The following is a 25,588-nucleotide window of genomic DNA, read 5'->3' on the forward strand; positions in this document are numbered from 1 at the left end:
GTTCAGTGTCTCTACAGAGCATGCTCCCTGTAGTCCTGCATGTTCAGTGTCTCTACACAGCATGCTCCCTGTAGTCCTGCATGTTCAGTGTCTCTACAGAGCATGCTCCCTGTAGTCATGTATGTTCAGTGTCTCTACAGAGCATGCTCCCTGTAGTCCTGCATGTTCAGTGTCTCTACACAGCATGCTCCCTGTAGTCCTGCATGTTCAGTGTCTCTACAGAGCATGCTCCCTGTAGTCCTGCATGTTCAGTGTCTCTACAGAGCATGCTCCCTGTAGTCCTGCATGTTCAGTGTCTCTACAGAGCATGCTCCCTGTAGTCATGTATGTTCAGTGTCTCTGCAGAGCATGCTCCCTGTAGCCATGCATGTTCAGTGTCTCTACAGAGCATGCTCCCTGTAGCCATGCATGTTCAGTATCTCTACAGAGCATGCTCCCTGTAGTCCTGCTTGTTCAGTGTCTCTACAGAGTATGCTCCCTGTAGCCCTGCATGTTCAGTGTCTCTACAGAGCATGCTCCCTGTAGTCCTGCATGTTCAGTGTCTCTACAGAGCATGCTCCCTGTAGTCCTGCATGTTCAGTGTCTCTACAGAGCATGCTCCCTGTAGTCATATATGTTCAGTGTCTCTACAGAGCATGCTCCCTGTAGTCCTGCATGTTCAGTGTCTCTACAGAGCATGCTCCCTGTAGTCATGTATGTTCAGTGTCTCTGCAGAGCATGCTCCCTGTAGCCATGCATGTTCAGTGTCTCTACAGAGCATGCTCCCTGTAGTCCTGCTTGTTCAGTGTCTCTACAGAGCATGCTCCCTGTAGCCATGCATGTTCAGTATCTCTACAGAGCATGCTCCCTGTAGTCCTGCATGTTCAGTGTCTCTGCAGAGCATGCTCCCTGTAGCCATGCATGTTCAGTGTCTCTACAGAGCATGCTCCCTGTAGCCATGCATGTTCAGTGTCTCTACAGAGCATGCTCCCTGTAGTCCTGCTTGTTCAGTGTCTCTACAGAGTATGCTCCCTGTAGCCCTGCATGTTCAGTGTCTCTACAGAGCATGCTCCCTGTAGTCCTGCATGTTCAGTGTCTCTACAGAGCATGTTCCCTGTAGTCATATATGTTCAGTGTCTCTACAGAGCATGCTCCCTGTAGTCCTGCATGTTCAGTGTCTCTACAGAGCATGCTCCCTGTAGTCATGTATGTTCAGTGTCTCTACAGAGCATGCTCCCTGTAGCCATGCATGTTCAGTGTCTCTACAGAGTATGCTCCCTGTAGCCCTGCATGTTCAGTGTCTCTACAGAGCATGCTCCCTGTAGTCCTGCATGTTCAGTGTCTCTACAGAGCATGCTCCCTGTAGTCCTGCATGTTCAGTGTCTCTACAGAGCATGCTCCCTGTAGTCATATATGTTCAGTGTCTCTACAGAGCATGCTCCCTGTAGCCCTGCATGTTCAGTGTCTCTACAGAGCATGCTCCCTGTAGTCCTGCATGTTCAGTGTCTCTACAGAGCATGCTCCCTGTAGTCATATATGTTCAGTGTCTCTACAGAGCATGCTCCCTGTAGTCCTGCATGTTCATTGTCTCTACAGAGCATGCTCCCTGTAGTCATGTATGTTCAGTGTCTCTACAGAGCATGCTCCCTGTAGTCCTGCATGTTCAGTGTCTCTACAGAGCATGCTCCCTGTAGTCATGTATGTTCAGTGTCTCTGCAGAGCATGCTCCCTGTAGCCATGCATGTTCAGTGTCTCTACAGAGCATGCTCCCTGTAGTCATGTATGTTCAGTGTCTCTGCAGAGCATGCTCCCTGTAGTCCTGCAGGAAATAGAAAAAAATCCAGCTCAACGAGGTGGTGAAAAAGCAAAGTCTTGGTACTTTATTCACTTCATATCAAAAAATAGAGGATAAAACAACAGCACAATATAATTAAAAACACTATCTACGCGTTTCTGGTGACATGGCACCCTTAGTCATGAAGTCACAGCCGCCTCCTGGTAATATAGCTGTTAATATTGAACCAAGAACCAGTCTCATGAAAATCCCCCCAAAATGACATTTCCTCTGTACCTGGTCACACACAGGGCTGTTATCATTCACATCGGTGACGTAAACTTCCACAACAGTTTGAGACACATAAAGTCCGTCGGTTGCTGTAATGTTGAGGAAGTACGTGTCCTGTTCTTCCCGGTCCAAGGATCTCTTCACATAAACTTTCCATTCATTTTCTATCAGCCCTAAGGCAAACTTCCCCTTGGGGTTACCTCCTGGAAAACAAGACATAATAATCAGATACTAATCAGATACCATTGCATATCTTAGAGCAGCAGTTTGTGCTCCAGAGCGGCACTGAAAGAGAGAAGAGGACGTTACAGCCGACGTCAGATATTTTTAAGGCTACGGACAAATGGTTTTTGTCACCCAGTCACATATACAACCATAGGCATCTTGCTGCCCTCTCCTTTCTCATCTCCTTCCATGTCTGTCACATGCAAGATCTTCTGACATGAGCATCCAATGGGGGTGTTACACTCTGTGCTCACATATCCTGCAGCGCCACCACAGGCGGAATGACAAATTTCATAGTGCCTACTGAAATCAATGCATCAAAAAACGTTTCCAATACTATACTGGCCAATATTTGATAGTCCCAAATAAGTAACGCCCTCTATACATTTAAACTTTGAAGGAGAGAATAGCTAATGAAATCAATTATTAACCTTACATAAGCTAGTAATATATGTGGTGTGGCAAAATGGCGTCTACATCCTGGAACTACGCCCTGGAATCCTTGGAATGTGAGGTGGATACAGTGAAGACCATATATGGAATAGACCTAACATGGACCCATCACAGACTGATGCAATGGCGGCTGAGAAGCTGTGCAACGCCCTCTTCCTGCCCGCTAGAAGATCTTTGGTTTATACTAATAAAGTCCATTCTGTGCCAGCTCTTGCCGTTAGAGGAACGCACATCTGACCCTGCGTCCGATGCCTTTCTTTTATGCATGCACTTGGCTCATATTTATCAGGTCAGGGGCAGGCAATCACTAAGATCTCACTTTAAAAGATTATCAACAAGACTACCCTAAAAAGGAAATCGGAATTATTTTTTTTTTACAAACCTTACAACCAACTAACCACTAAGTGTTACAGTGTAGGCCATAGGGTATGTGCACACAAGAGTCTTTTAAAGTGGTTCCTCTCTCAAAAACTCCAGAAAAATTGCTAAAAATAAAAAAAAAAGTGCTCACTCTTCATTTCTACTGTAAAGCCACTTTGCGGTTCATACGTTCACTCTTTTCAGTATTTTTCTTTCACCTCAGGTTTTGAAAAACGGCCAGCGTGAAAAAAGTGCATGATTGGGTATATCCAAACTGTGGCCCCGATTCATCACAACCAAAGTTTTTCACGGAAGCGGGATGGAGGCCGATGTGCCTGATTCACTGCGAGGCTCTTAATTAATCAGGTAAGGTGATAAGCGGCGTGCACCTTCGTGGGCTTCGACAAAAAAACATTACTCTGGTCAGGGACTAGAGTAAGATTTGTGCACCGTTTGTAATGAATTTGATGCCATGACCCTTCCTGTCCAGTCAACCATCAAGAATGAGGACCCTGTTGGAAATTTATGTCTTTCCATGATTTACCAATGAGGGTTTTGGAGGCAAATTTTGTACAGGTGTACAAAGAAAGGATACCCCCTTAAAGAGTACCTGTCACGTGTCCCCCAAAAAATATTTTGTCACTTTGCCAAATTCCCCGTACTCCCCTGAACCTGCCACCATATTCCATTTGTCATTTCGTCCCATATGTCCGTTATCTTTTTTAGCACCAAGTGGTCCAAGAGGGCGTAATACAAAACGTTTAGTTCAGGGCTCGCAATCCTCCACCCTTTATGATGCTATCCAATTGCCCAAAGGGTAGATCTCCCTAAAGAAGGGACAAAATTAAAAATACGGAAAACAGCAGCGGGTTCAAGGAAACAAAGAGATTTTGGCAATTTTACAAACTCTTTTTTGGACATGTGACAAGTTCTATTTAAAGGGAAACAGTCAGTCTGTTTTTACATAAAGAAATAGTGCTACAACTATATAGGCGCTTACATGCCAATAAAAATGATACCTTATTTATAGAGATCCAATGTGCCAGTCATGAGAAATTTAGTGTAGAAGCCATATGAAAATCAATCTGGAAGTGCACTGGGCGGGTCCTTCCTGCACTTCCTGCTTGATTTGCATATTACTTCCCTGCTTGATTTCTCATAGCTGGCACATCGGATTTCTACAAGAAAGGTATCATTTTTATTGGGAGACAAGCACCTACACAGGCATAACACTACTATCATATATTATATCAGCTGACGGGTTCCCTTTAATAATGCTTTCATTTATGGGGTGATCATACAGATGGACGCCTGTAGAGACATAACGAGGGGCCATGTGAGGAAGAGTTCAATGACAAGCATTTCAATTAGGTGGAATTTATCGGGATGAAAGCCGTAGAGGAGATCGGGAGATGAAGCAGAACCACCTTTTATTAGCCGGGAACGCTGACATTGAGAATAGCAATCACATTTTTCGACATCATTAACCCACACGGAGACAAATCCTCCTAGCTTAAGCTGTTCTGATGTCCTAAGAAGAGGCATAGATGTTCACAAAGGAGCATGAGGCCCCAATGTGATATAGCTGAGCTGTGTGCGCCAGTCCCTGTAGGGTAATGTGACGCTATAATTATTATTATTATTATTATTATTTATTGTTATAGCGCCATTTATTCCATGGCGCTTTACAAGTGAGGAGGGGTATACATAATAACAAGTACAATAATCTTGAACAATACAAGTCATAACTGGTACAGTAGGAGAGAGGACCCTGCCCGCGAAGGCTCACAATCTACAAGGGATGGGTGAGAATACAGTAGGTGAGGGTAGAGCTGGTCATGCAGCGGTTTGGTCGATCGGTGGTTACTGCAGGTTGTAGGCTTGTCGGAAGAGGTGGGTCTTCAGATTCTTTTTGAAGGTTTCGATGGTGGGCGAGAGTCTGATGTGTTGTGGTAGAGGGTTCCAGAGTAGGGGTGATACGCGAGAGAAATCTTGTATGCGATTGTGGGAAGAGGAGATAAGAGGGGAGTAGAGAAGGAGATCTTGTGAGGATCGGAGGTTGCGTGTAGGAAAGTACCGGGAGATGAGGTCGCAGATGTAAGGAGGAGACAGGTTGTGGATGGCTTTGTACGTCATGGTTAGGGTTTTGTACTGGAGTCTCTGGGCAATGGGGAGCCAGTGAAGGGATTGATAATGAAATGTCACGTCGCACCTAATGGAAAGTATTCACACTGAAATCCACCAAATATGGATTTCCGACAACTGATGTGCCGTGACCGATGCTGACTTCGGGGTCACAATGTAGACCGCGTTCACTATTGTTCACCGCAATGTAGACGTTGTAAAAAAAACTTGTGTAGCCCTAACCAAAAGGTACAAAAAAAAACAACTTACTAGACTTTAAAAAGGTTGTGGACACCTGTATGTAATAATGTGATCAGCTGATCGCCGCAGATGATCAGCTGTGAACCGTACATTTCCACTACAGCGGCCACTGCAGGACAAATGTAGTATTACATGGTGACCATTCAAATTAATGGCCATCCATGTATTACAGGGACGGTCCGTGTCTATCAGTGGGAATTTCTGATGCAGAACTGTCACGTCCTAATATTGTAGATTGAAAGAGGTGATTTTATTAAAAAAAAAAAAAAAAACTCGAAATTAATTTTTCCTGAGGACCAAGTAAATGGGAAAATCAGAAAAAGCTCACCGTCCTGTTTTCTCAGCTTTAAATTTATAGATTCCAACGTTAGTTGGTGTTGACCCTACCTTAAAGGCAAGGGTGGACATATCATTGGTCCAACCTGTGCAGCTGTACAAGGGTCTAAGAGGTCGGGGGCCCACTTTCTCCTTCAAAGCAGGTTTGTCCAGTCTCATGAGTTATTGGACTGCAATTGTTCTTGCAGAGGGGCCCTCTTCAATCTTTGTTCGCTCCTGCTTAAAGGTGTCATCCAGGACTTACATATTGAAAAACTGCCCTCAGTATTAGTCATCGGTATCAGGTCACTAGAGGTCTGACACCCAGCACCGGCACCTCTATCAATCGGCCTTTACTTGCTCTGCAGATATATGTAAGTTCCGGACAACCCCTTTAAATTACAAAATCAGCTCTACAGTATAACACAAATGACCATTATGTAAACAGAATGTATTGCTATGAGTTTAAGAGAATAGTAAGCTGTAAAACCCGCTAACGACTCGGAGGATGTGGTAAGGACTGGCGCTCGGAGGTTCCGCTGGATGGCTCAGTCCTTATGTCTGGCGCTCTACATTGCAGCACAATCAATGATCATTAATCATAGGTGTTACCCGATAACGACGGCAATGTATTTTCCGTACACTTCACAAGATGCACCGCGTTAAGCTGCTGTAGTGGCAGAGATAATGGCCACGTACATAAATAAAAAATGCGCAGGATATAAATAATGATGGAGGAACTGCGAGTGAAAATATTCATCAATTTTTAAACTGCAAAGGAATGAGATATTTCATATAAAAGGAGGCCGGTGGCATTTAAAGATGTAGATCTTTCTAGTGTTGCAGATAGATCCCCAATCACAGCTGTGCGGAGAAAATCTGGAGGTAAAGCGCGTCGAGGCTGTGGCCACACATGACGTCACATTGAGACTCTGTAACATTGAGCTCTTCTTTATGTGTCTGTGATGAGGTTGTCCGAGGACTAAATCTGTTTTTTAAAATTACCCCTCAAAAAAAAAAAAGAAAAGAAATGATACCCATCCTCATCGATTCCCTACAGCTCCCATTCCAGTGCTTACCGCATACCCGTTGGTCTCTATTTCCTGGTCCTGTCTCTCTGGAAATAGCCCTCTCAGCCAATCAGTAGCCACAGTGCTGACTCACTGCAGAAAGTGAATGGCTAATCATGCGCCGTTCCTGTGTGTCAAAAAAAGACCAGAAAGTAAAGCACTGCATGGCCTATAAGTCTCCTTACACTTGGGCATCCTCCTAGTTAAGGTCTATATGGTGGCTTTCTTCAGGTCAAAGACTATCTGCCAGATTCATTGGATTGGACCCCTAGCAGGCCAATCCCAAATTCTCTTTGACTTCAGTCATACATAAATTACATAGGAATATATATGATGGCTGTCTTAATATTAGGGAATCAATCTACGCACAAGGCACTGCCAGACTTTGGTTCCTCTGTATCACCAGGGGTAAAGATCCTGAGACCCATCCTCCATATATACCATACTTGTCAACTTTTTGGAAGATGGGAAGACCTCCTGGATTCCTAGAAGATATGATATATTTCCAAGGGACGACAAAGGCCTCCCAAAACCCTCATGGAACAAAAATTTTGGCTCACTACTTCATGAGCTGAGGTCTTGCACCTCCTGGGAGGCCATCAATAAAATTGCCAAGCCTTATCTATACAGAACATGCAACGTGATATTCATTTTTAATTGCATTTTACACATCAATAGGTTTTGACTTTTGTCAAACATTTGGGTTCAAAGACCAGATCCCACGGATGATCCTTTTGTGGAATAGTATGAAAATGGCATTGGGAAGCATTTTTCTGTTGGGTTAACACCCATTTGTCCCAAAACCTTAAGAACATTAAAGGCTAAATCCATAATTTGGAAGTTTTTTTTTAAGTCACTTTCGTGAGGGCTCTTTGCTTCAAATTCTTCAAATTGGCAGAAAATAATAAAAAAAAAAAAAGTTTTTTTTCAAGTCTTTTTGCAACTTTGTAATCACAAAAAAATCACGTTCCCCTAAAATTTGGCATAAAAAAAATCAGATGCACATAAAATCACATAAAATCATTCTAGGAGGGAGCTAGAGTGCATTTGCAGAAGAATTTAGCAAGTTTTTTTAAAAATTCGCAAAAAACATCTGGACACCCTAAACCCCGACCACAAGTAGAAGCTTTAAAAAAAAAAAAAAAAAAAAGCAAGCAGGTAACAACACATACAATATACTTAAAAAACCAGTTGAAAAAAACAAAACAATAACGAGACAACAAAAAAAGGAGCAGATGCAATAATGAATTGGTTCCTCAAGAATTTTTGAACATTCGTCTCCTGTTTTTGCCGTTTCCTTTGTGCTTTGTTTTGTGCCCATGTCTCCTGTGCAGATGCCCTAGAGAACACATACTGCCTGGGTCGTTATATAATGTAATGTGCTTGTTATTGAGCAGAATACTTTGGCTTTCGAAGCTATTCTCGGTGATTGAAGGCGCCAATATGCGACTCGGCACCGGAGCTGTCAGCAACTTTTACAGTTGACCGTAAATTTTCCACCCATTCTCCAGTGTATACATACTAAAGTGCCTCTCTACAGGAGAATGATTAACAATACTTCATTAATTTCTAGTGCAATTCTCAAGTCAGCCGCAACGTATTGTCAAGTAAAGGACGGTAAGGAAAAAAAAATCCAATTAAAATCCGCCGATGGTTGACGCTGTCGTGTATTAAAACCGCCATCATTAGAGTCTAGGAGGGTTTTAACAACAGATTTGATTAAATATCCCACAGATTTGCTTCCTGAGTCATATCCTAACAATCCGGCATCTTTTATCCCCGCCAAAGACTTGTAAGTCATCCAGGTAAGCAAAAGACACAATATTATTTTCCTTCGCAATCACCATTAAAACAAATCAAGTGGATCTCATTATACGTACAATTATTATTGGTTTTGGTAAACCTTTGTTAGAATGTAAAAAAAAAATGATGGAATGGATAATTTGGATGTGACATAAGTATTACCGAAGAGCTAAGTGCTGTGCATTTCCGGAACGCGCTAGAATAATTGTATTGATTTTTGCTTCATTTTAAAAGCAGTTTAGACCGCCGAGAATCCCAACGGCTGTTAACAAACTTTTTAGAATATATGCAGAGATGAGATGAGTGCTCGGGGAGTTAGAGGAGCGTCTGTGTGCTGTAAGACTATAAAATCTCAATGATATCGTTTCATTTACTTTACTCTGTAGGTGTTTAAACCTCAAGTCAATGATTCGGCTTTCAAAAAACTATTAGGAAGAAACCGAACGATTGATGGAATAACGATTTGTCAAAATTGTGAGTTACGCAAACGACGGGAGACTTGTAGCCTTGGTGGCACACAGCGTTGGATCATTCACCCAAATGAGAAGAAAGTGAAGGAGTCATCCTTCCAAGATTGGATTGGTACATACGGTATGTGATGCTACCATTGTAGGGAGGAGAACCAAGTTGATGGTCTCTCCTGCGTATCTGGGCCGGAACCGTCGGGGCTGTCACCAGTGTTGCAGGGGGAAGAGATTGCTGACCAAAGCAAAGCAGTACAGGGCACTTGACTGATTGGGTCGGGTCGGACTTAAATAGCAGTTTGAGCGGGAAGACAGGACACTTAGCGGGGACCGAGCTTGTGAGTAGTAAGACAGTTAACTCCTTCTTCATGGACCCACGCCTGCTAGCTGTGCCTATACCCCCAGCTAGCCAGACTTCCGACGCTTCCTACTCTCAGCCCAGAGAGACTTCCTCACCAGGTAATGACCAGGATAAAGTACAGACCTTCGCTCCGCTCACCACCGCTTAGTCCCATCCTTGCGGTGCCTGCTGAGGACCGGTCCGTGCCTGTGGCTGTGTCCTCCTACTGCGGCCTTGCTCACTGAACTTTCTGCTTCTTCTTCTGAGCCGCCTATCATCACCTCTGCCTTACCGTGCACACGGCAGCAGGAGATCGAGTGCCAAGGAACCTGGAGGATTCGTCATCGCCAGGAGAAAGTGCATCGCTCATCTGCGGGACCGGATCGGAGACATCTCGTGCCACCTGAGGCGCCGCCGTGGGATCTTCCAGCCGCGTTCCTCCAGCGCACAGAGACTGATAAGTTAACCTGTTACATTCTATTGCATTTGACTTTCCCCCTATCCTCCAATCACATTCCTTACCCCCCTGCTTGTACCATTACTGTTCCTATACATAAAGAACCTGTTAACCCTAGTTCTGCCTCCTGTGTGTCACTGCATCCTACGCACCTGCTAGCATCCTACACCATCACGGGGCACGAGAAGTACAGATTAGTGATGAGTGAAGGTGTTATCTGAGCATGCTCGGATGCTAACCGCGTGACTTCAGCGTGCTCCAAAAATATACCACTTTGAAGAATGTGGTGCAAAAAAAAAAAAATCAACAAATACCACAAGACAAAAAAAAGAAAATTGACTTAAAAAACTTTTCAAATAATTAAATTAAATGTCAAATTTGACATAGGATCCATCGTTTTGGTTACTGCCCTGTTCGCATTGGCAAATTGAACAAACTATACAGTCATGGCCGAAAGTGTTGGAATTGTTCCAGAAAACTAAGTATTTTTCTCAGTAAATGATTGCAAATGCAAGTTTTGTTCCTTTGTGTGTATTGGAATAACACTTTTGGCCATGACTGTATACTTGGTGCTCTTAGTGGGATGGTATGGGGGTGCTCTACTGCCCCTTCTTTGCAATATTCTCTTACAATAGACATGATTTTTTTTTCCCATAAAACTAATAATTTTCAATGTTCATTATCTGAATGCCAAAGCAAAAACCTTCAAGAATGTCGGAATTTGAATAACACATGCATCATTTTGGTTCTCTCTGTTGTGTATTTTTATTATTCTTGATGTTTTCTCTGGTTCCTAATTGGCCCGGTCAAAGTCTCAGCCACTACTTTAGGTAATGGATACTCTTGAAAGAAGCAGGAGGTCATCACTACACAAGAAAAGCGGAGGATTTATTGGCGTACAGTAAATTAATCCAGGTGTTCTCATGTGAAACATCCAGGAACGTCTCTTATCTAATCAGATGCAGCCACTGTATAGCAGTGACCTATGTCAATGACTTCCATCTGCTCCTCCAAGATGCTGGTTTCCTAAAACACTACTAGAATCACTCCAATTAGCATGCACTCCATCGCCTAGCCTGGCTATGGAAATGAGCTTCCTTAATTAATTGATTTGTTACACGTTAATTGAATCAATTCTAAAAACCTCAGAGTAAGGGTTGATCTGGGTTGACTAACCCGCTGATGGCAGACATTCACATTTTGCCTGGTTTATTTCTGGCATTTACAGCAAAATTGTCACATTGCAGAATTGATATTAAGGCTGAAGAAATGAGCTCCCATTAATACCGTGCCCCCCATGATTTAATGAGAACCAATTTTGCAATCTGTGCTACAGAAATAGAGACAATGCTCGTGACCTCACAAGGAGACTTTCTTAAGATGAAGCTTCTAGTTTTTTTGTTTTTTTTTTATCCCATGTCATGTCCATGTTATGTGACAATGCCCTTTATAGGGTCCCCAATGGGTGGCGCTAGAGTTTCCTCCGATTCTTCAGCTGATAGGAAGAGAGAAGACGGGAAGTTCCATCTCTTCATAAACCTCACCCTCCTTGCAGTAAAACAAGCACACGCATTTTGTGCTCCTTCCTATTGAAGCAGAACCACTCTTGCTTACAGTCTACACTAAATTTGCAAGAGTTGCAAGTCCCCCTCCTACCAAAGTCATTTCCCCCTTTGCCTAGTGCTCTACGGGTCTGTACGGGTGTTTTTGCACTAGGCATGTGTATGGATGGTGGACTGTAGTGTTCCTACCCTGAATACACCAAGCGCACTGTGTGTAAATAGAGTCCTGCGTCTTTGTATATATTGTGTCATGTGAACTGTGTTGTAATGTTTCTCATAAGATAAGTAATGTTAGCAATGTACAGTATACAGTGTATAAAATATGTAGTACAGGGATAGAGAGTTGACCGTAGTTTAGGTAATGTCATTAGCATAAGATAGAGTTAATGTTTGAGACTAGCCCGTAATGGGAGGGGCTTAGTGTTAGGGCAAGTGACTGCTTCCTGTAGTATCAAGTGAGCAGTGCTGTCAAAAAGGGGTGATCCACAGAAAATGAGAATAAAGGTCAGGGACAGCGATATCCTGAAGAAGAAGTGACGGACTAGTCAAAGTGGCCTTCCTTGGATAGGACGTCGAGTCATGAACCCCGAGCTTTCAACACCAAAGGTAACGGGCGTAAACAGGACTGAGTTCGTGGGACTAGTGGGGGTCCCGAGCGGTAGATCCAAGGCGCCAGTAGTAGAAGAGCTAAGATGTGGAACTGCGGAGAAACTAGAGACTGTGGCGTTCAGGCTGGGTTGTGGCGATGAAGGACAACACAGTGTGCTAAACCAGTAGTAGATTACAGAGGAAGGATATGATGTAAGGGGAAAACGCTTTATGCCAAGGAGTAAACATCCATGAGACTTTGCTATCCCTTGTATATAACCTTTGCCAAGTTATCGTTCAGCAAAGACTCTGTTTGAGCGACGGTCTCCTTTCTTAAACTGTGGAACCTATGGTCCTGGCCAACCTGCACCACCGGCTATGTGCAGCCTGCATGGGCGTGATGCCCTCAGAAACCAAGAGATGATGTTTCACCGGTGGATACCACCCCATACCGCGATACACGTGCCCCACAGTAAGAATTGCATGCTTTCAGGATAGTTAATCAACACGTTGTGAGGACTGGCGGAATGCACAGAGTTAATATGGATGTTATAATTGGTGCGTTCGCAGCCTGGGGTCCACCGTGCAGAAGACAACCTGCTGCTACAAAATGACGGCACTATATGGTGGTATAAGTGAACTCAGCTACTTCACTGAGTCACACAGAATAGAACACGCTCTGCCCTGTTAGCGTTACAGGGAAACACAGCTAACTGCTGAGCTGATGGCAGTCAGTGGTCACGCACACAGAGAAGCACACAAAAACTCCTCACCGGAGGTGCCGGTATTCTAGGGGCTTATTTCAGCCGGGTCCCTGAATACAATCATACAAACTCCTCACCGGAGGTGCCGGTATTCTAGGGGCTTATTTCAGCCGGGTCCCTGAATACAATCATACAAACTCCTCACCGGAGGTGCCGCGGTATTCTAGGGGCTTATTTCAGCTGGGTCCCTGAATACAATCATACAGGCGCGACCACAATTAGCAAGCTCATAACATGAAGTGATACTAGCGCATGGCCGTGCGGCCATGCAAACCTTTTATAGCTGCAGGTGCTTCGGGACCTTCCTAGAGGACCAATGGAAGCTGCTACAATACCAGAGCAACTTCAAGACCTTCCTAGAGGACCAATCGGAGCTGCTGCAGTACCTGAGCATGTGACCCCTGACCTCCAATGAGAGGTCTTACCTTGGGCATGCTCAGAAGGGAAAAAGCAGGACTTAGTCCCAGAGACGTCTGCTCACCGCTGACCAGTACTGGCTACAATGGCTGAGCCTGGGAAAACAACAGAAACCATCCGCACAGCATCAGGCTGAGCCAGACGCTGGGATTGACGTCTCCTCTGAGCAGGCTCCACTGCGGCTGGAGAAGAATGGGAGACCGCAGAGGAGATGGCTCGAGATTCCCCCTGTGCAGCGGCGGGAACTCGACCCCTAACACACGTTTTGCACAATAACATAGATCCCATAAGATTATGCATGCTATACCATCAGTGGTCCCCAACCTTTCTTACCTTGAGAGCCACATTCAGCTCTGAGAGATGATCCCAAACCACATCCTACCCCATTCCCTCCTTCCCCACCTTAGTAACACCCATAGGTCCCCATTACCGACATAATGATAACCAAAGCTTCCCCATCTCCAGCTGACCATATTTATTTCTCCCTCCTTCCCCCGACAGTATGTGTACATCCACATCTGCTCTTCTGTACAGGCCTACTCATGAAAGTCTCCATCTAGAGACCTATTCTTTATAGCTGTTTGCTAAACCTGGCACTAAACTGGAAGACAGCCGCAGACCACACATCACGGTCCCGGGAGCTACATGTGGCTCCTGGGCCAAAGGTTGGAGACCACTGCCGTACATGAAATCCAGAAATGACTATAAATAGTGTGCTTTGTCTCCTGGGATCCCATATCTAATATTGAGATGTTCCAGTTTGGAGTATTGTCAATCAGGATATTTTGCAGTCTGTGTGGCAGGCTATACCCAAACTACAGAAAATGAGACTAGAGTACACATTTTATATTTTTGGTCTTATGGCATTTGTTGACTTTTTTGTTCTAAATTTTTCAAAATGGTGTATGAGAGTGATGAATTTTTTGCACAAAACAAAAATTATCTTTATTTTTCCGTTAAGCTTTTTTGCGCCTTTTCAAAATATCTCAAAATTTGTACAAGTATACCAGGTATACTTATAATTGCCGTACTCTAAGTGGGGGGACTGGAGTACATTTATGCAAAAGTTTTGTGACTTTTTAAAAAGTTGCTGTTGATAAATCGTCCGAATACATTTAGAGAGCAAAAACGAGACCCACAATTATGAATAATTAAAAAAACAAACAAACAAACACAAAAACAAGCAACATATACAAGATAGACCTCGAAAAGGAGACAAATTAAAAGAATGGAACACATCAAAAACAGGCTAAAAATACCAAGAAGTAAATAAAATGGAACAAAGGCAATAATGCTTCGGAGCCTCCAATATGTTGTTTAGGCTTTTCTCAGAAAATACGGCAAAACCATCTGTGCAGTCTGATTTGACATTTTCCCTTATAGGATTATGGTGATGATAATAATAATAATAACCATATGATATATCAGGAGTAGCCGGTTTTATACACAGAAAAGGGGTTATTATTAATTATGTTCATTAACTGAAAGAATTAGAAGCTTCTCCACAATTATGTCGTGGGAAGGACAAACTTTATGAGGCATATACTCATTATCCATCATTATTCAGTCCTCACTGGTCCAGAATATAAAGTAGTCATGTACTGTCAGAAGAAAAAATTATGGAAAATTATTATTTGCTCCAAGTCACATCATCAGGAGTTTAAAGGCTACAACCACCTATTTTTTTTTGGATACCCTGCTGGTTCAGTGTCTTTAGAACTTATGTTCTCCTGTTCTGCATTGTGTTCGAAATATGATCTAACGATAGTCTAACGTGAAAAAAAATGCTTCGACTTCTGTTTGTTACTGGCTTTAAAGAGGACCTGTCACTTTCTCCCAAAAAATTGAGTCAAATACATTGTAAAAATCCTTGTACTCCCCTGATTCTGCCCCTTTTTTCCGTTTTGCGCTGCATTGCCCCATTGTAAAGATAATTACATTTGTTATGCATTATGTGAAATCTCTGCTTGTAGTGCAACTGTGTGTTTCCTCAAAGTCTTCTCTGGGGGTGTGCACTTTCATACCTCCCTCCCAGATGCCACCAATCACAGCTCAGCAGTGTCTGCGACTGCTAGATAAGCTGCCTGTGACGCTAGTCACTACTCAGTGTGACACTAGTCATTACTCATGGACTTGCCGTGAGACAGGATAGTCAAGAGGTCCGAGGTCGGTACCAAGAGGGCTCATAATAGACAAGGGGAAAAGATAAAAGTGTAGTCAAGTCACAGTCAGAGAATCAGGAAGGTAGCAGATGAAGACAAAGAGGTAAGTCAAGTGGATGGTCAAAAGTAAATCCAAGGTCAGCAACGGAGATCAAAATTCAACTCAGAGCATTGATCAAACACACACCACTTAAACAAAGCTACAATTGGCAATGGTCTGACTCATGTTAGTTAAATAGTCCTGTAATCACTCAGAACAAATGACACCTGAAGATCCCACAGACCCAACCAGATAGGACGGCTGAGCTGTCATTCACAATACTCACACCTCTGCCTCAGATTCCGTGGCAGACCTGTCATTCACAATCCTGACAGCTCAGCAAGCCCTCGATCCCATCGAGCGGCAGAGCTCTCATTCACAGCGTCCATAGGACACCGTGAATGGTGGAATCGTGACACTGTCGAGCTGTGTCAGGGAGGGAAGGGTGAAAGTGCACTTCCCTTGAGAAGAATATGAAGAAATGCCCAGTTGAACTGCAAGCAGAGAGTTCACATGCTGCTCTCCAAAAGTAACAAATGTTAATATCTCTGCAATGGAATGACGCAACGCACAACAATAAAAAGCTGCAGAATTAGGGGAGCTCAGGGATTCGATCAGGCCATGCTTGTAATCTGTATTCGCTGGATAGGAACCCTGAGAACAGCCATCTGAGGCTGTTATTTTGATTAGACAGCATGGCTTGATGTCACATCTGTGTTATGCCTCAACAATAAACTTGGCAGGTTAATCAAAAGAAGAGCCACAGATGCATAGAGGTATAAGGCAGTTCTTAGGGCTCCTGTCCACCGGTCACAGATTACTGACTGAAGACTTTCAGACCAAGTCCTGTGAACCAATTTCCACTACCTCTAATGTTAAAGTTTAGAAAAGACAGAGGTCCATGCAGTTCAAACTATTATTCTAAAGTTTTGATCCCGAGAAAGGCAAAACAAGATGAGGCAGCTGTTACCCCATATTAAGGGAAACTCTCTTTTACAACTGCAGATATGGCGATCAAACTAGTTCCCCGGAATAATGTCACATCACAGAAGGGAAATAAGTGACTTACCTGTAATATGATAGCTCACTTGACGGTTTATATCGGATGTGTCTTCATCCCAAGTACTAAGTATTCCAACCACCTCTCCTGGGGCATCACTCTCCTTCACAAATCCTTTATAGGTTTCTTGTTCAAAGATGGGTCCATTGTCGTTGATATCTGTGACAGTCACTGAGACAATGGCAGAAGTAGAGAAAGATAATGCTTCTCCAAGATCAGCTGCTACAACAGTGAATATATAGGTAGGATTCCTCTCGTGGTCTAATTCTTTCAGTGTACTTATCCAACCAGTATTTGAGTCAATGGTGAATGTTTCTAAGATTTTGTCTTCATCCCGTTCTGAAATGAGGCTGTAAGTGACTTGCCCATTGGCACCCCAGTCGGCATCGGCGGCTTTCACTTGGATAACACTGGTTCCCATTGACAAACCCTCCATGATCACAGCATCATAGTGTGTGGAGTCAAATAATGGCTTGTTGTCATTCAAATCTAAGATCTTGATCTCTATGTCAACAGTAATTAATACATCAACATTATCCAGAGGTATAGAAGCAGCCACCTTGAAATGAAAAATAGGTATAGATTCATGGTCAACTTTTTTGTCCAATTTTAACACTCCCGTATCCTTATCGATGACAAAAATGTTGTCCTTGTTATTTTCAGGATATTCACCATTGACTACGCTGTATATAGCATCTTGAATGGGTTTAATAAGGAATGAGTCTATTATAGTGCCAATCAAAGTATCTTCTGGGACAGAGAATGTATACTGAATTTGGGAAAAGGTAGGCAGGAGAGTATCTGAGGGTACGACATGTATGTATACAGGAATAAGAGAGTGCTTCATAGGAATGCCCCCATCCACTGCTTTTACAAAAAATGAAAGAACTGTATTTTTCAGCTGATTGAAGTTGCCTTTTGTCACCATCCATCCATTGTCAGGGTCAATTTCCAAAAGATCTGCTACTGAAACAGAAGCCTCACTGTATAATGAGTAGGTGATTCGAGAATTGGCACCATCATCTTCATCGAAGGCTTGCACCTGAGTGACGAGATGGCCTTTCTCAACATCAGCTTTGACACTTGCATGATATTCCGTGGCTTTAAATTGTGGAGCATTGTCATTTTCATCCACCACTAATACTTGGATAGTACAAAAAGCTGCCCGACCACCACCATCCAGAGCTCTAAGGAATATATGAATGTCCCGCTCGAGTGGATTTTCTCGATCAAGCTTTTCGGTAGTTACAATCTGTCCTAATGTGTCAATGAAAAATCGATTTTTGGCCAAATCATTTATTATTGTGTAGGTAACGTGTCCATATAAGCCTGAATCTCCATCTGTTGCCTTGACATAAATTACTTTGGTGCCAACAGGGGCATTTTCTCTAACTTCAGTCACATAAACACTTTGTGCAAAAACAGGGCTAAAAAGATTGGCACCAAGGATCTTCACATGGACTTGTGCTGTACTGGTGAACAGGCCATCAGACACGGAGATATTTAAACTATGCATCGGCTCCATTCGTTGCTTACGATGGTTAGATAGGGTTATGACGCCACTCTTACTATCCATGAAAAAGTTCATACGGTCATTTCCAGACAAAATGCTGTACTCCAATCTATCAACGTCTGTACTGTCTGCGTCAGAAGCTTGGACACAGGTGACAAAATGTCCTCTGGGAGCCAACTCACTCACATATGACTCATAGATCAACTGATTGAACACTGGAGGATTGTCATTTAAGTCTGTAATATAGATAGTAACTAGGACCTCGCTACTTAGAGATGGAAATCCATTATCTGTTGCCCTGATTTTCAGGACACTTTGCTGGGAAACCTCATGGTCCAACAGACGAGCTGTAAGTATTAAACCACTGGTACTGTCTATGTGGAACGAATCAGTGTTGTTAAAAACGTCCTGAACAATTTGATACCTTATGACTTTGTTATTATAGGAGTCGGCATCTGTGGCAACTACTTGCAGAACTGGAGTCCCAATAAGGGAGCTTTCCGATAAAGTGGCATTGTATGACGGAAACTGGAAAATAGGTGGGTTATCATTGACGTCGTTGATGCTGATATCTACAATGACTTCGGCCCGAGCACTGGTGAGTGAATCACTGGCACGTACGGTCAACTTAAAGGAGGGGTTTGTTTCAAAATCTAATGGGCTCACTACACTTAAAACGCCTGTGTCAAAATCAATGTTAAACTGGTTATAGGGATCGCCATCAACAATGGTGTAGATGATACCTTGGCCTTCTGGGCTTGTGGCATTAATGCTCAAAATTGGTGTATGCATCTTGACGTCTTCATTTACGGAAGCTGTGTAAAAGGCTTTGTCAAATACCGGCATGGCTTTGTTGACAATGGTGACTGGGAGCTCAACCATGGCGGACAATAAAGGATCCCCACAATCTTTGGCAATGATAATTAACATGTACTCTATGTTTGAGAGATCTGAGTCGAAGGTCATTTTTAAGGTAACACTTCCGTTTTGCTTGTTGATTTCAAAATGGCCGTAATCATCTTCCAAGAAAAATGATAGCTCACCATTTTTACCCTTGTCTTTATCTATCGCAGTCACCTTATATATCAAAGTCCCTGGCTCAGCATCAACCTGAACAGCGGCATAGTATGGAAGACCTACAAAGACAGGAGGATTGTCATTTATATCTTCGATGTTGACCTTAACAACAACTCGAGCCACGCGAAGATTATCTAACTCCCTACTTGCTTCTACTACCAATTCATAGATCTCCTCTTCTTCTCTGTCAAAAGAAATCCCTGTGGTCTGAATAACTCCAGAGGTAGACTTAATTCTAAACTTATTTCCTGGGTTTAGTATAGTATATCTTAGGGGCTCGTTCAAACGGTGGCCCACAGCATTCACAACGGCTATCTTTGTGATATTGGTGGTGTTTTCCGCTATAGAAGCAGAGTAAAAATCTTGGGTGAAGTAGAGACCACTGTCCATAGCTTCTTTTACCAGTATAGTCACAATGGCAGTACTATAAAACTTTCCATCTGATACTTTAACCATAAGCATGTAATGATCTTTAGATAAACTACTGTTTTTTACAGTAATGACCCCACTGCTCGAATCGATTATGAAATGGTTGAGGTTTCCTTCCGTTAATGAGTAACTCAACTCTGGCGGTATTGCTAAATCTGGATCTCTTGCGCTAACTTGCAGAACTTCTACGCCTACATAGGTTGGTAAGAGTAAAGTTGTTTCAAAAACAGCTTCGGTGAATACTGGAGGGTTATCGTTGACATCACTTACTTCAATTGAAACTTCAACTGGATTTTCGGCAGTAAGTTGGGGACTTCCACTATCCCTTACATGTACATGGAAATGAAAGTAGGCTATGGTTTCATGGTCCAAGTAAGCTATAGTTCGGATGGCACCGGTGCTGGAATCCACCGTGAAATACTTTTTGGCTGTTGACTCAACAATCTGGTACACAAGCAAAGCATTCTGGTTGCTATCTGCATCTGTTGCTCTTATTACTAATGGGTTTTTATCGGCGCTTCTCACGATGCTATTTATGGGGGCTGCTTCACTGATCGTACCTACATACTGAGAACTGAGAAAGACTGGTGGGTTGTCATTCTGGTCAAGAATCTGGATGTTGATTGTGGCGTTAGATGCCATGCCTGCCATATTTGTTGCCTGGACAATAAGCTGGTAAGAAGATAATCGTTCATAATCAAGCGGCTTCTGAGTTGTGATGACTCCAGAGTATGGGTTGATGGAGAAAGTTCCTTCCATGTTACCAGATTTGATTTCGAAAACCAAAGTAGATTGACTTATTGCAGACACCAACACAACCGGTGTGCCGACTTCTACGTTCTCATGAACTTCAGCTTGATATTCCATCTGGGTGAATTTTGGATTTGAATTATCAGACATGGATAAGGAAATTCGAACAATAGCTGCAGCAGAGAGCGGTGGGCTTCCTCGATCAGTGACTTTGACGGATAGAACGAATTGACCCATTGTGGATAAGTCTGGCTCCTTTGACACAGTGATGATGCCCAGAACTGGTTCGATTTTGAACATATTCCCAGTGTTGCCTAAAAATAAAAAAAAAAGAGGGATTAAGCCAAGAAGTAAAAATAGTAAAAACAATCACACGTCAGTTTGTAGAGCAGTTGCAAACGTCAAACATTACACGCTCACGATGGCCTTATAGCACAAGGTTACCCTGTAGAGAGATGAATTGCAGGCTACCGTATGTCACTGCTATTGGATGATGTGCCTAGTGAAGTGTGAAGGATCAGGTCACTACTGACAATTTATTCTGAGACAGGTGAGTGCTTTATGATTTGCAATTACCGAGTACCGCCATGTATGTGTTTTGTCTCAATAATACACTATAAAAAAAGAACCTATTTCAAATCTATATTTGCTTTTTAATTTCTCCAGAATTATTTGAAATAAAAATATATTTTTTAATTTTATCTTTTATTTATCATTTTAACTTTTCTATTTTATCTCATACTAAGTACCATACTGTAGGAAGCCCAATTAGACTTTGTGTATGCTGTTACTTACAAGTGACTGACTGCTATGGACAACAAAGACAGGTATTCCTTTAAACAATTTTGATAAATCTGCCCCAATTAGCGCATGATTACACACATGGACAATAGTTGTTGGTACCTTCTATTAAAGTCAGAAAAACTCACAATGGTCACTGAAATAATTTGAAAATTGCAAAAGTAATTTAATTTAATTTTATTGAATATCAACTGATGAAAATCAAACTTTTGGTTTTGAGTTGTGGTTCAACAGAAAATTAAGAAAAAAAAAAATGAACCTGGCCTGGACAAAAATGATTACACCTGTAACTCAATATTTTGTTGCACAACTTTTTGAAGTAATAACTGCAAACAAGCTGTCAATGAGACGTCTGCCTCCGTTCACAGGTATTTTGGACGCTATTTGTGAGCAAACTGCTCCTTGTCTCAAGAGTGAAGGCACCTTCTCCAGACTGCAGGAGTCATCTCCTTCCAGAGATGTTCAGTAGGATTTAGATCAGGGCTCGTAGAAGCCACTACAGAAGAGTTCGATGCTTTGCTCTTAGCCAATCTTGGATATTTTAAGTTATGTTTTGGATCATTATCCTATTGTAGGACCCCTGACCAGTGACTCAGACGGAGCTATCTGACACTGGGCAGCACATTTCACTCCAGAATGGCATCATAGTCTTCAGATTTTATTGTACCCGTCACATATTCAAGACCCCCTGTGCCAGATGCAGCAAAACAGCCCCAAAACATAACTGTGCCTTCTCCATATGTCACAATAGGTACAATGTACTATTCTTTATACACATTTTTGCGTCTGTAAACATAGAGCTGATGTGATGCCAAAAAGCTCCAGTTTTGTCTCATCTGTTAAAAGAATGTTCTCTCAGAAGCTTTGTGGCTTGTTAGTATGTGCAGCGCCCCAGAGTCCTGGTCGTTGCAGTAATGCCGCTCTTCCACCAGGGGGAGTGATGTTACGTCTGATTGTACTAAAGGAGTTCACCTGACCAGGTATCACAGTCACACACTACACTTCACACTCCAGTCCACCAGGGGGAGCAAAGGTTCTATCTATTGGGCCACTCCTCCCACACGGGTAAAACTGGTGGGTTGGATAGGAAGTCAGTCAGAAGTTGCCTGGATTAGACCCAGAGAGGACCCGTCAGGCAGACAGGGGGAGAAGGAGGAACATCTGAGCTGCAGACAGAGGTCCCTGTCAGGGGTGGGATCCTGACAGAGGCCAAGCACGAGATAGAAAGTTACGGAGCTGCGCCTGCACTTCATTGCGGCAGCATCCTAAGAAAGGACACGAAGCGAAGTATATTGTGGAGAGTGAGAAACGACATCACAGCACAAGGAGATAATACCGGGAGGAGTCCTGCCTTAAGACCGGCAACATCCTTCCGAGGCGCGTAGCCGGAACACCGAGGGAGTAATAGGCTCTACGCATTACTTCAGAGACCGGCAGGACACTTAATTCCAAGTTGGCTGCCCGACCTTAATACCTATGAAGACAACGGAGGGAAATTGTGGGAGAGGGGCATCTCTAGGGTCCCCATAAAATAGCTCCAGGCCTACCCCGTCATACGGGTGCGTCCTATCCATATCATCTGGGGGACAGAGAGAGGGAGAGAGAGAGAGAACATCAGAAACATGCACGAAAGTTGTGAGGACTATCCCGTGGTGCACAGCAGGGAGGTACTACAACACACAGGTGCTAGTAGGGAGGCTACTGATTTCCACCTGCAAAGGGAACTCTGGATGTGCCTTCGGACCAGCCGGATTCAGCCAGCCCTGTGAACAGTACTCTGGACTGTGGACGCTGAAGTCTTCAGTAAAAGGTAAAGAGACTGCAACCTTTGTGTCCTCGTTATTCCTAGCGCCTTACGACGTCCACCATCACCACCTACACATCTGGGAAGCCATGGGGACATACTTCACCTGTGGGAAGGTACACCATCTAGCTGCCATTCCATCACCCCAGTGGACCCTTAGCAGCGTCGGTCACCCTGACCAAACACCACAGGTGGCGTCACAAACACCGCACAAACAACTACACCTTTAATTGGGCGCCCCTCAGAAGGGCCACGGACCGGGTCGGGCCACCGTGACATCCCCAGAACCGAGAGAGACAGATCCGGTACTGAGTACCCCACTGCCCTTACGCATGGGGGCGCTCCAAACTTTGGCATCACGAACAGGATCTACTTAAGTCCGAGAATCGGGTCATGTGTGCCTTGGAACTGTGCCAGAATTGTGCTTGAACTGTGATTTATTGCAAAGATTGTGTATTGCCATTTGCCGCCAAAAATTCCCGCCAAAACCGCCGCCATTGCAGCGCCACGAGGAGCGCAGAAGAAGAAGGACGTGGAGTTGTGGGCGTTAACGAACTGAGAAGCGCGAAAGATAATGGCTGCCCAGTCTAAATACTTCTGTATCCTGAGGACGTGTCTGTCAGCGGCCGAGATCCGCCTCCTAATTCTCTATGGGGGGCGGAGACCGAAGAAATGAAACTATGACTCAGAAGGAATGGAGCCAGCAACCAGAGGGGACCTCCGAAAAAGGATGGCCCCGCACAGACCCCTGTCACCGGAGGATTACTCCGACATGCCACCGCTGGAGAGCCTGGACCCCTGGGAGTTGCCAATGGGGAGTCCGCTGCTGGTGCCATTACCAGCTCTGGCGCCTTCCTCGGAGGAGTGGAGTGGCGCCGGAGGGGTCACCGCAAGTGCGGGCACCCGGTATCGTAGCTTCCGGTGAGATCGCCTCCCCTCCGCACCTGCTCCGCCCAACACCGCGACTGCTGGGGCCCCGGTATCCCCATTACCTGACCCCAGACCGCCGGGGGGGCATGACCTCGGGCCCTTCCCATGGGGAGACTGCCGGAGGCACCTGATCGCGGAGTATGTGAGGGAGGGGGAGAGAGAAGTTCGAGGTGAGCTGCTGGATGGCTCGTTGCCTAAATGGGGTGTCGTGATTGTATACCAACCCCAGAGAGGGAAAGGGTTCGTGCAGGAGATCGGGTCGTCGGTGAGGGTCCACATCACCCGGGAGAAAGTGGAATCCTGCCTGAGCGGAGATGGTGCGGATCCCATCCTGAAACCCGGGGACGCCGTCACCTACCGCCGGTACCAAAAGGGGAACGGCTGGTGGGCCCGGGATATCCAGAGATGCACAGATCTCTTGGCGGTCTCCAGAACCCTGGAAGAAGAGCTTGCCGCTGAAACTGCCGCAGCTAGTCCTACCGTCCCCGGCATCATCCACCGGACCACCCAGACCTTCATTGCCGCGCATGACCTGGTTGTGCAGAAAGAACAGACGCATGGAGTGCACCTGGCACCCGGAGTGGACTTAGATTTGAGTCTTCCCAAGCCGCAGAGGGCTACCTGTCCGGTAAAGCCCTGGTGGAGGCCTCCAGACTTATAAGAATAAACCTCGGAGCTACAATTATGTAAATAGTTAACGGTTTGCTTTCTTGCTTTTGCTGCTAAAACACGTCTAGGGTTATTTCTCTTAAAGGGATCCCTTTGTTGACCCGGGATCCCTATTGTTTCTAAGTTTTGCACAAGTTTTCTACGTTTATCAAAGGACTGCCGAATCATGGACGGTGAATGGTTCACAAACTGTCGCTGTATATAGTTTGCACCTTCTTAAAGGTGCTCCCTACTGGTTTTACAAAGAAGAGCTTTTTGAAGAGACTGTTCCGGATTACAGCGTGAAAGTTCTTGCTTGAAAGTTAATAACTGACTTGTTGATTGTTTGCACTACCTCAGAAGAGACTTGGTTTCCTTTTAAAGGGAATGTTTAGTTGTTGCACTTCGCCTAAAAATGATAATGTTGCCTTAACTAGTTAGATAGTACTAATGTTCTTACATAGTGATAGTATGTAGTTAGAAGTAGAAATGTTAATAATGTTCTTTGAATAAAAATTGAAGTTAAAGTAAAAATTAGAATTTTATGAGAAGAAGTTAAGGGAAGATGCAGTAGGCCCGTAGGGGTAGACAAATATTTAATCCTGCATACGTAAAGTGGAAGCAAAGTAAAGAGAATGTTGAGTTGCACTTTTGAATCTTATGGTATACCTTTACTGGGTACACGCCCTTAAAGGACAAGTACTGTTTTTGTAGATAGTATACCTGTATGGGTAATAATGGTTATTCATAGTTAGTTAGTTAATAAGTGTTATTTAAATTTATATGCACCATGTAAATATGTTTTTGTTTGCAACGTTCAAGTGTTCTCACCTCCCATAAAGGGAAGCATTGTTATATTTACTTGTTTACAGCATTCCAAAAATTTTGTATGTCTTTTGCTAACATGTATTGTTGTTCTTTTCCCAGCCCGGGAGTGCTGGATTTAACGGGGGGGAGTGCAGCGCCCCAGAGTCCTGGTCGTTGCAGTAATGTCGCTCTTCCACCAGGGGGAGTGATGTTACGTCTGATTGTACTAAAGGAGTTCACCTAACCAGGTATCACAGTCACACACTACACTTCACACTCCAGTCCACCAGGGGGAGCAAAGGTTCTATCTACTAGGCCAC

At 43.9% G+C, this 25,588-nt stretch overlaps 1 protein-coding gene across 8 annotated transcripts in view; it reads right to left on the minus strand.

Moving 5' to 3' along the window:
* FAT3 (FAT atypical cadherin 3) overlaps nucleotides 1–25,588 on the minus strand; it is a 711,071-nt gene that overhangs the window by 104,624 nt on the left and 580,859 nt on the right. For all 8 annotated transcript variants that reach the window (XM_077298543.1, XM_077298546.1, XM_077298544.1 and 5 more), the window contains 2 exons: nucleotides 16,519–20,592; nucleotides 2,051–2,247 (listed from right to left, as the gene is read on the minus strand). In XM_077298543.1, the coding sequence (XP_077154658.1) occupies nucleotides 2,051–2,247; nucleotides 16,519–20,592 (4,271 nt within the window). The remainder of the gene's footprint in view (nucleotides 1–2,050; nucleotides 2,248–16,518; nucleotides 20,593–25,588) is intronic.

The sequence above is a fragment of the Ranitomeya variabilis genome, chromosome 3 (genome assembly GCF_051348905.1).
Source record: "Ranitomeya variabilis isolate aRanVar5 chromosome 3, aRanVar5.hap1, whole genome shotgun sequence".
In the NCBI taxonomy this organism is placed as follows: domain Eukaryota; kingdom Metazoa; phylum Chordata; class Amphibia; order Anura; family Dendrobatidae; genus Ranitomeya; species Ranitomeya variabilis.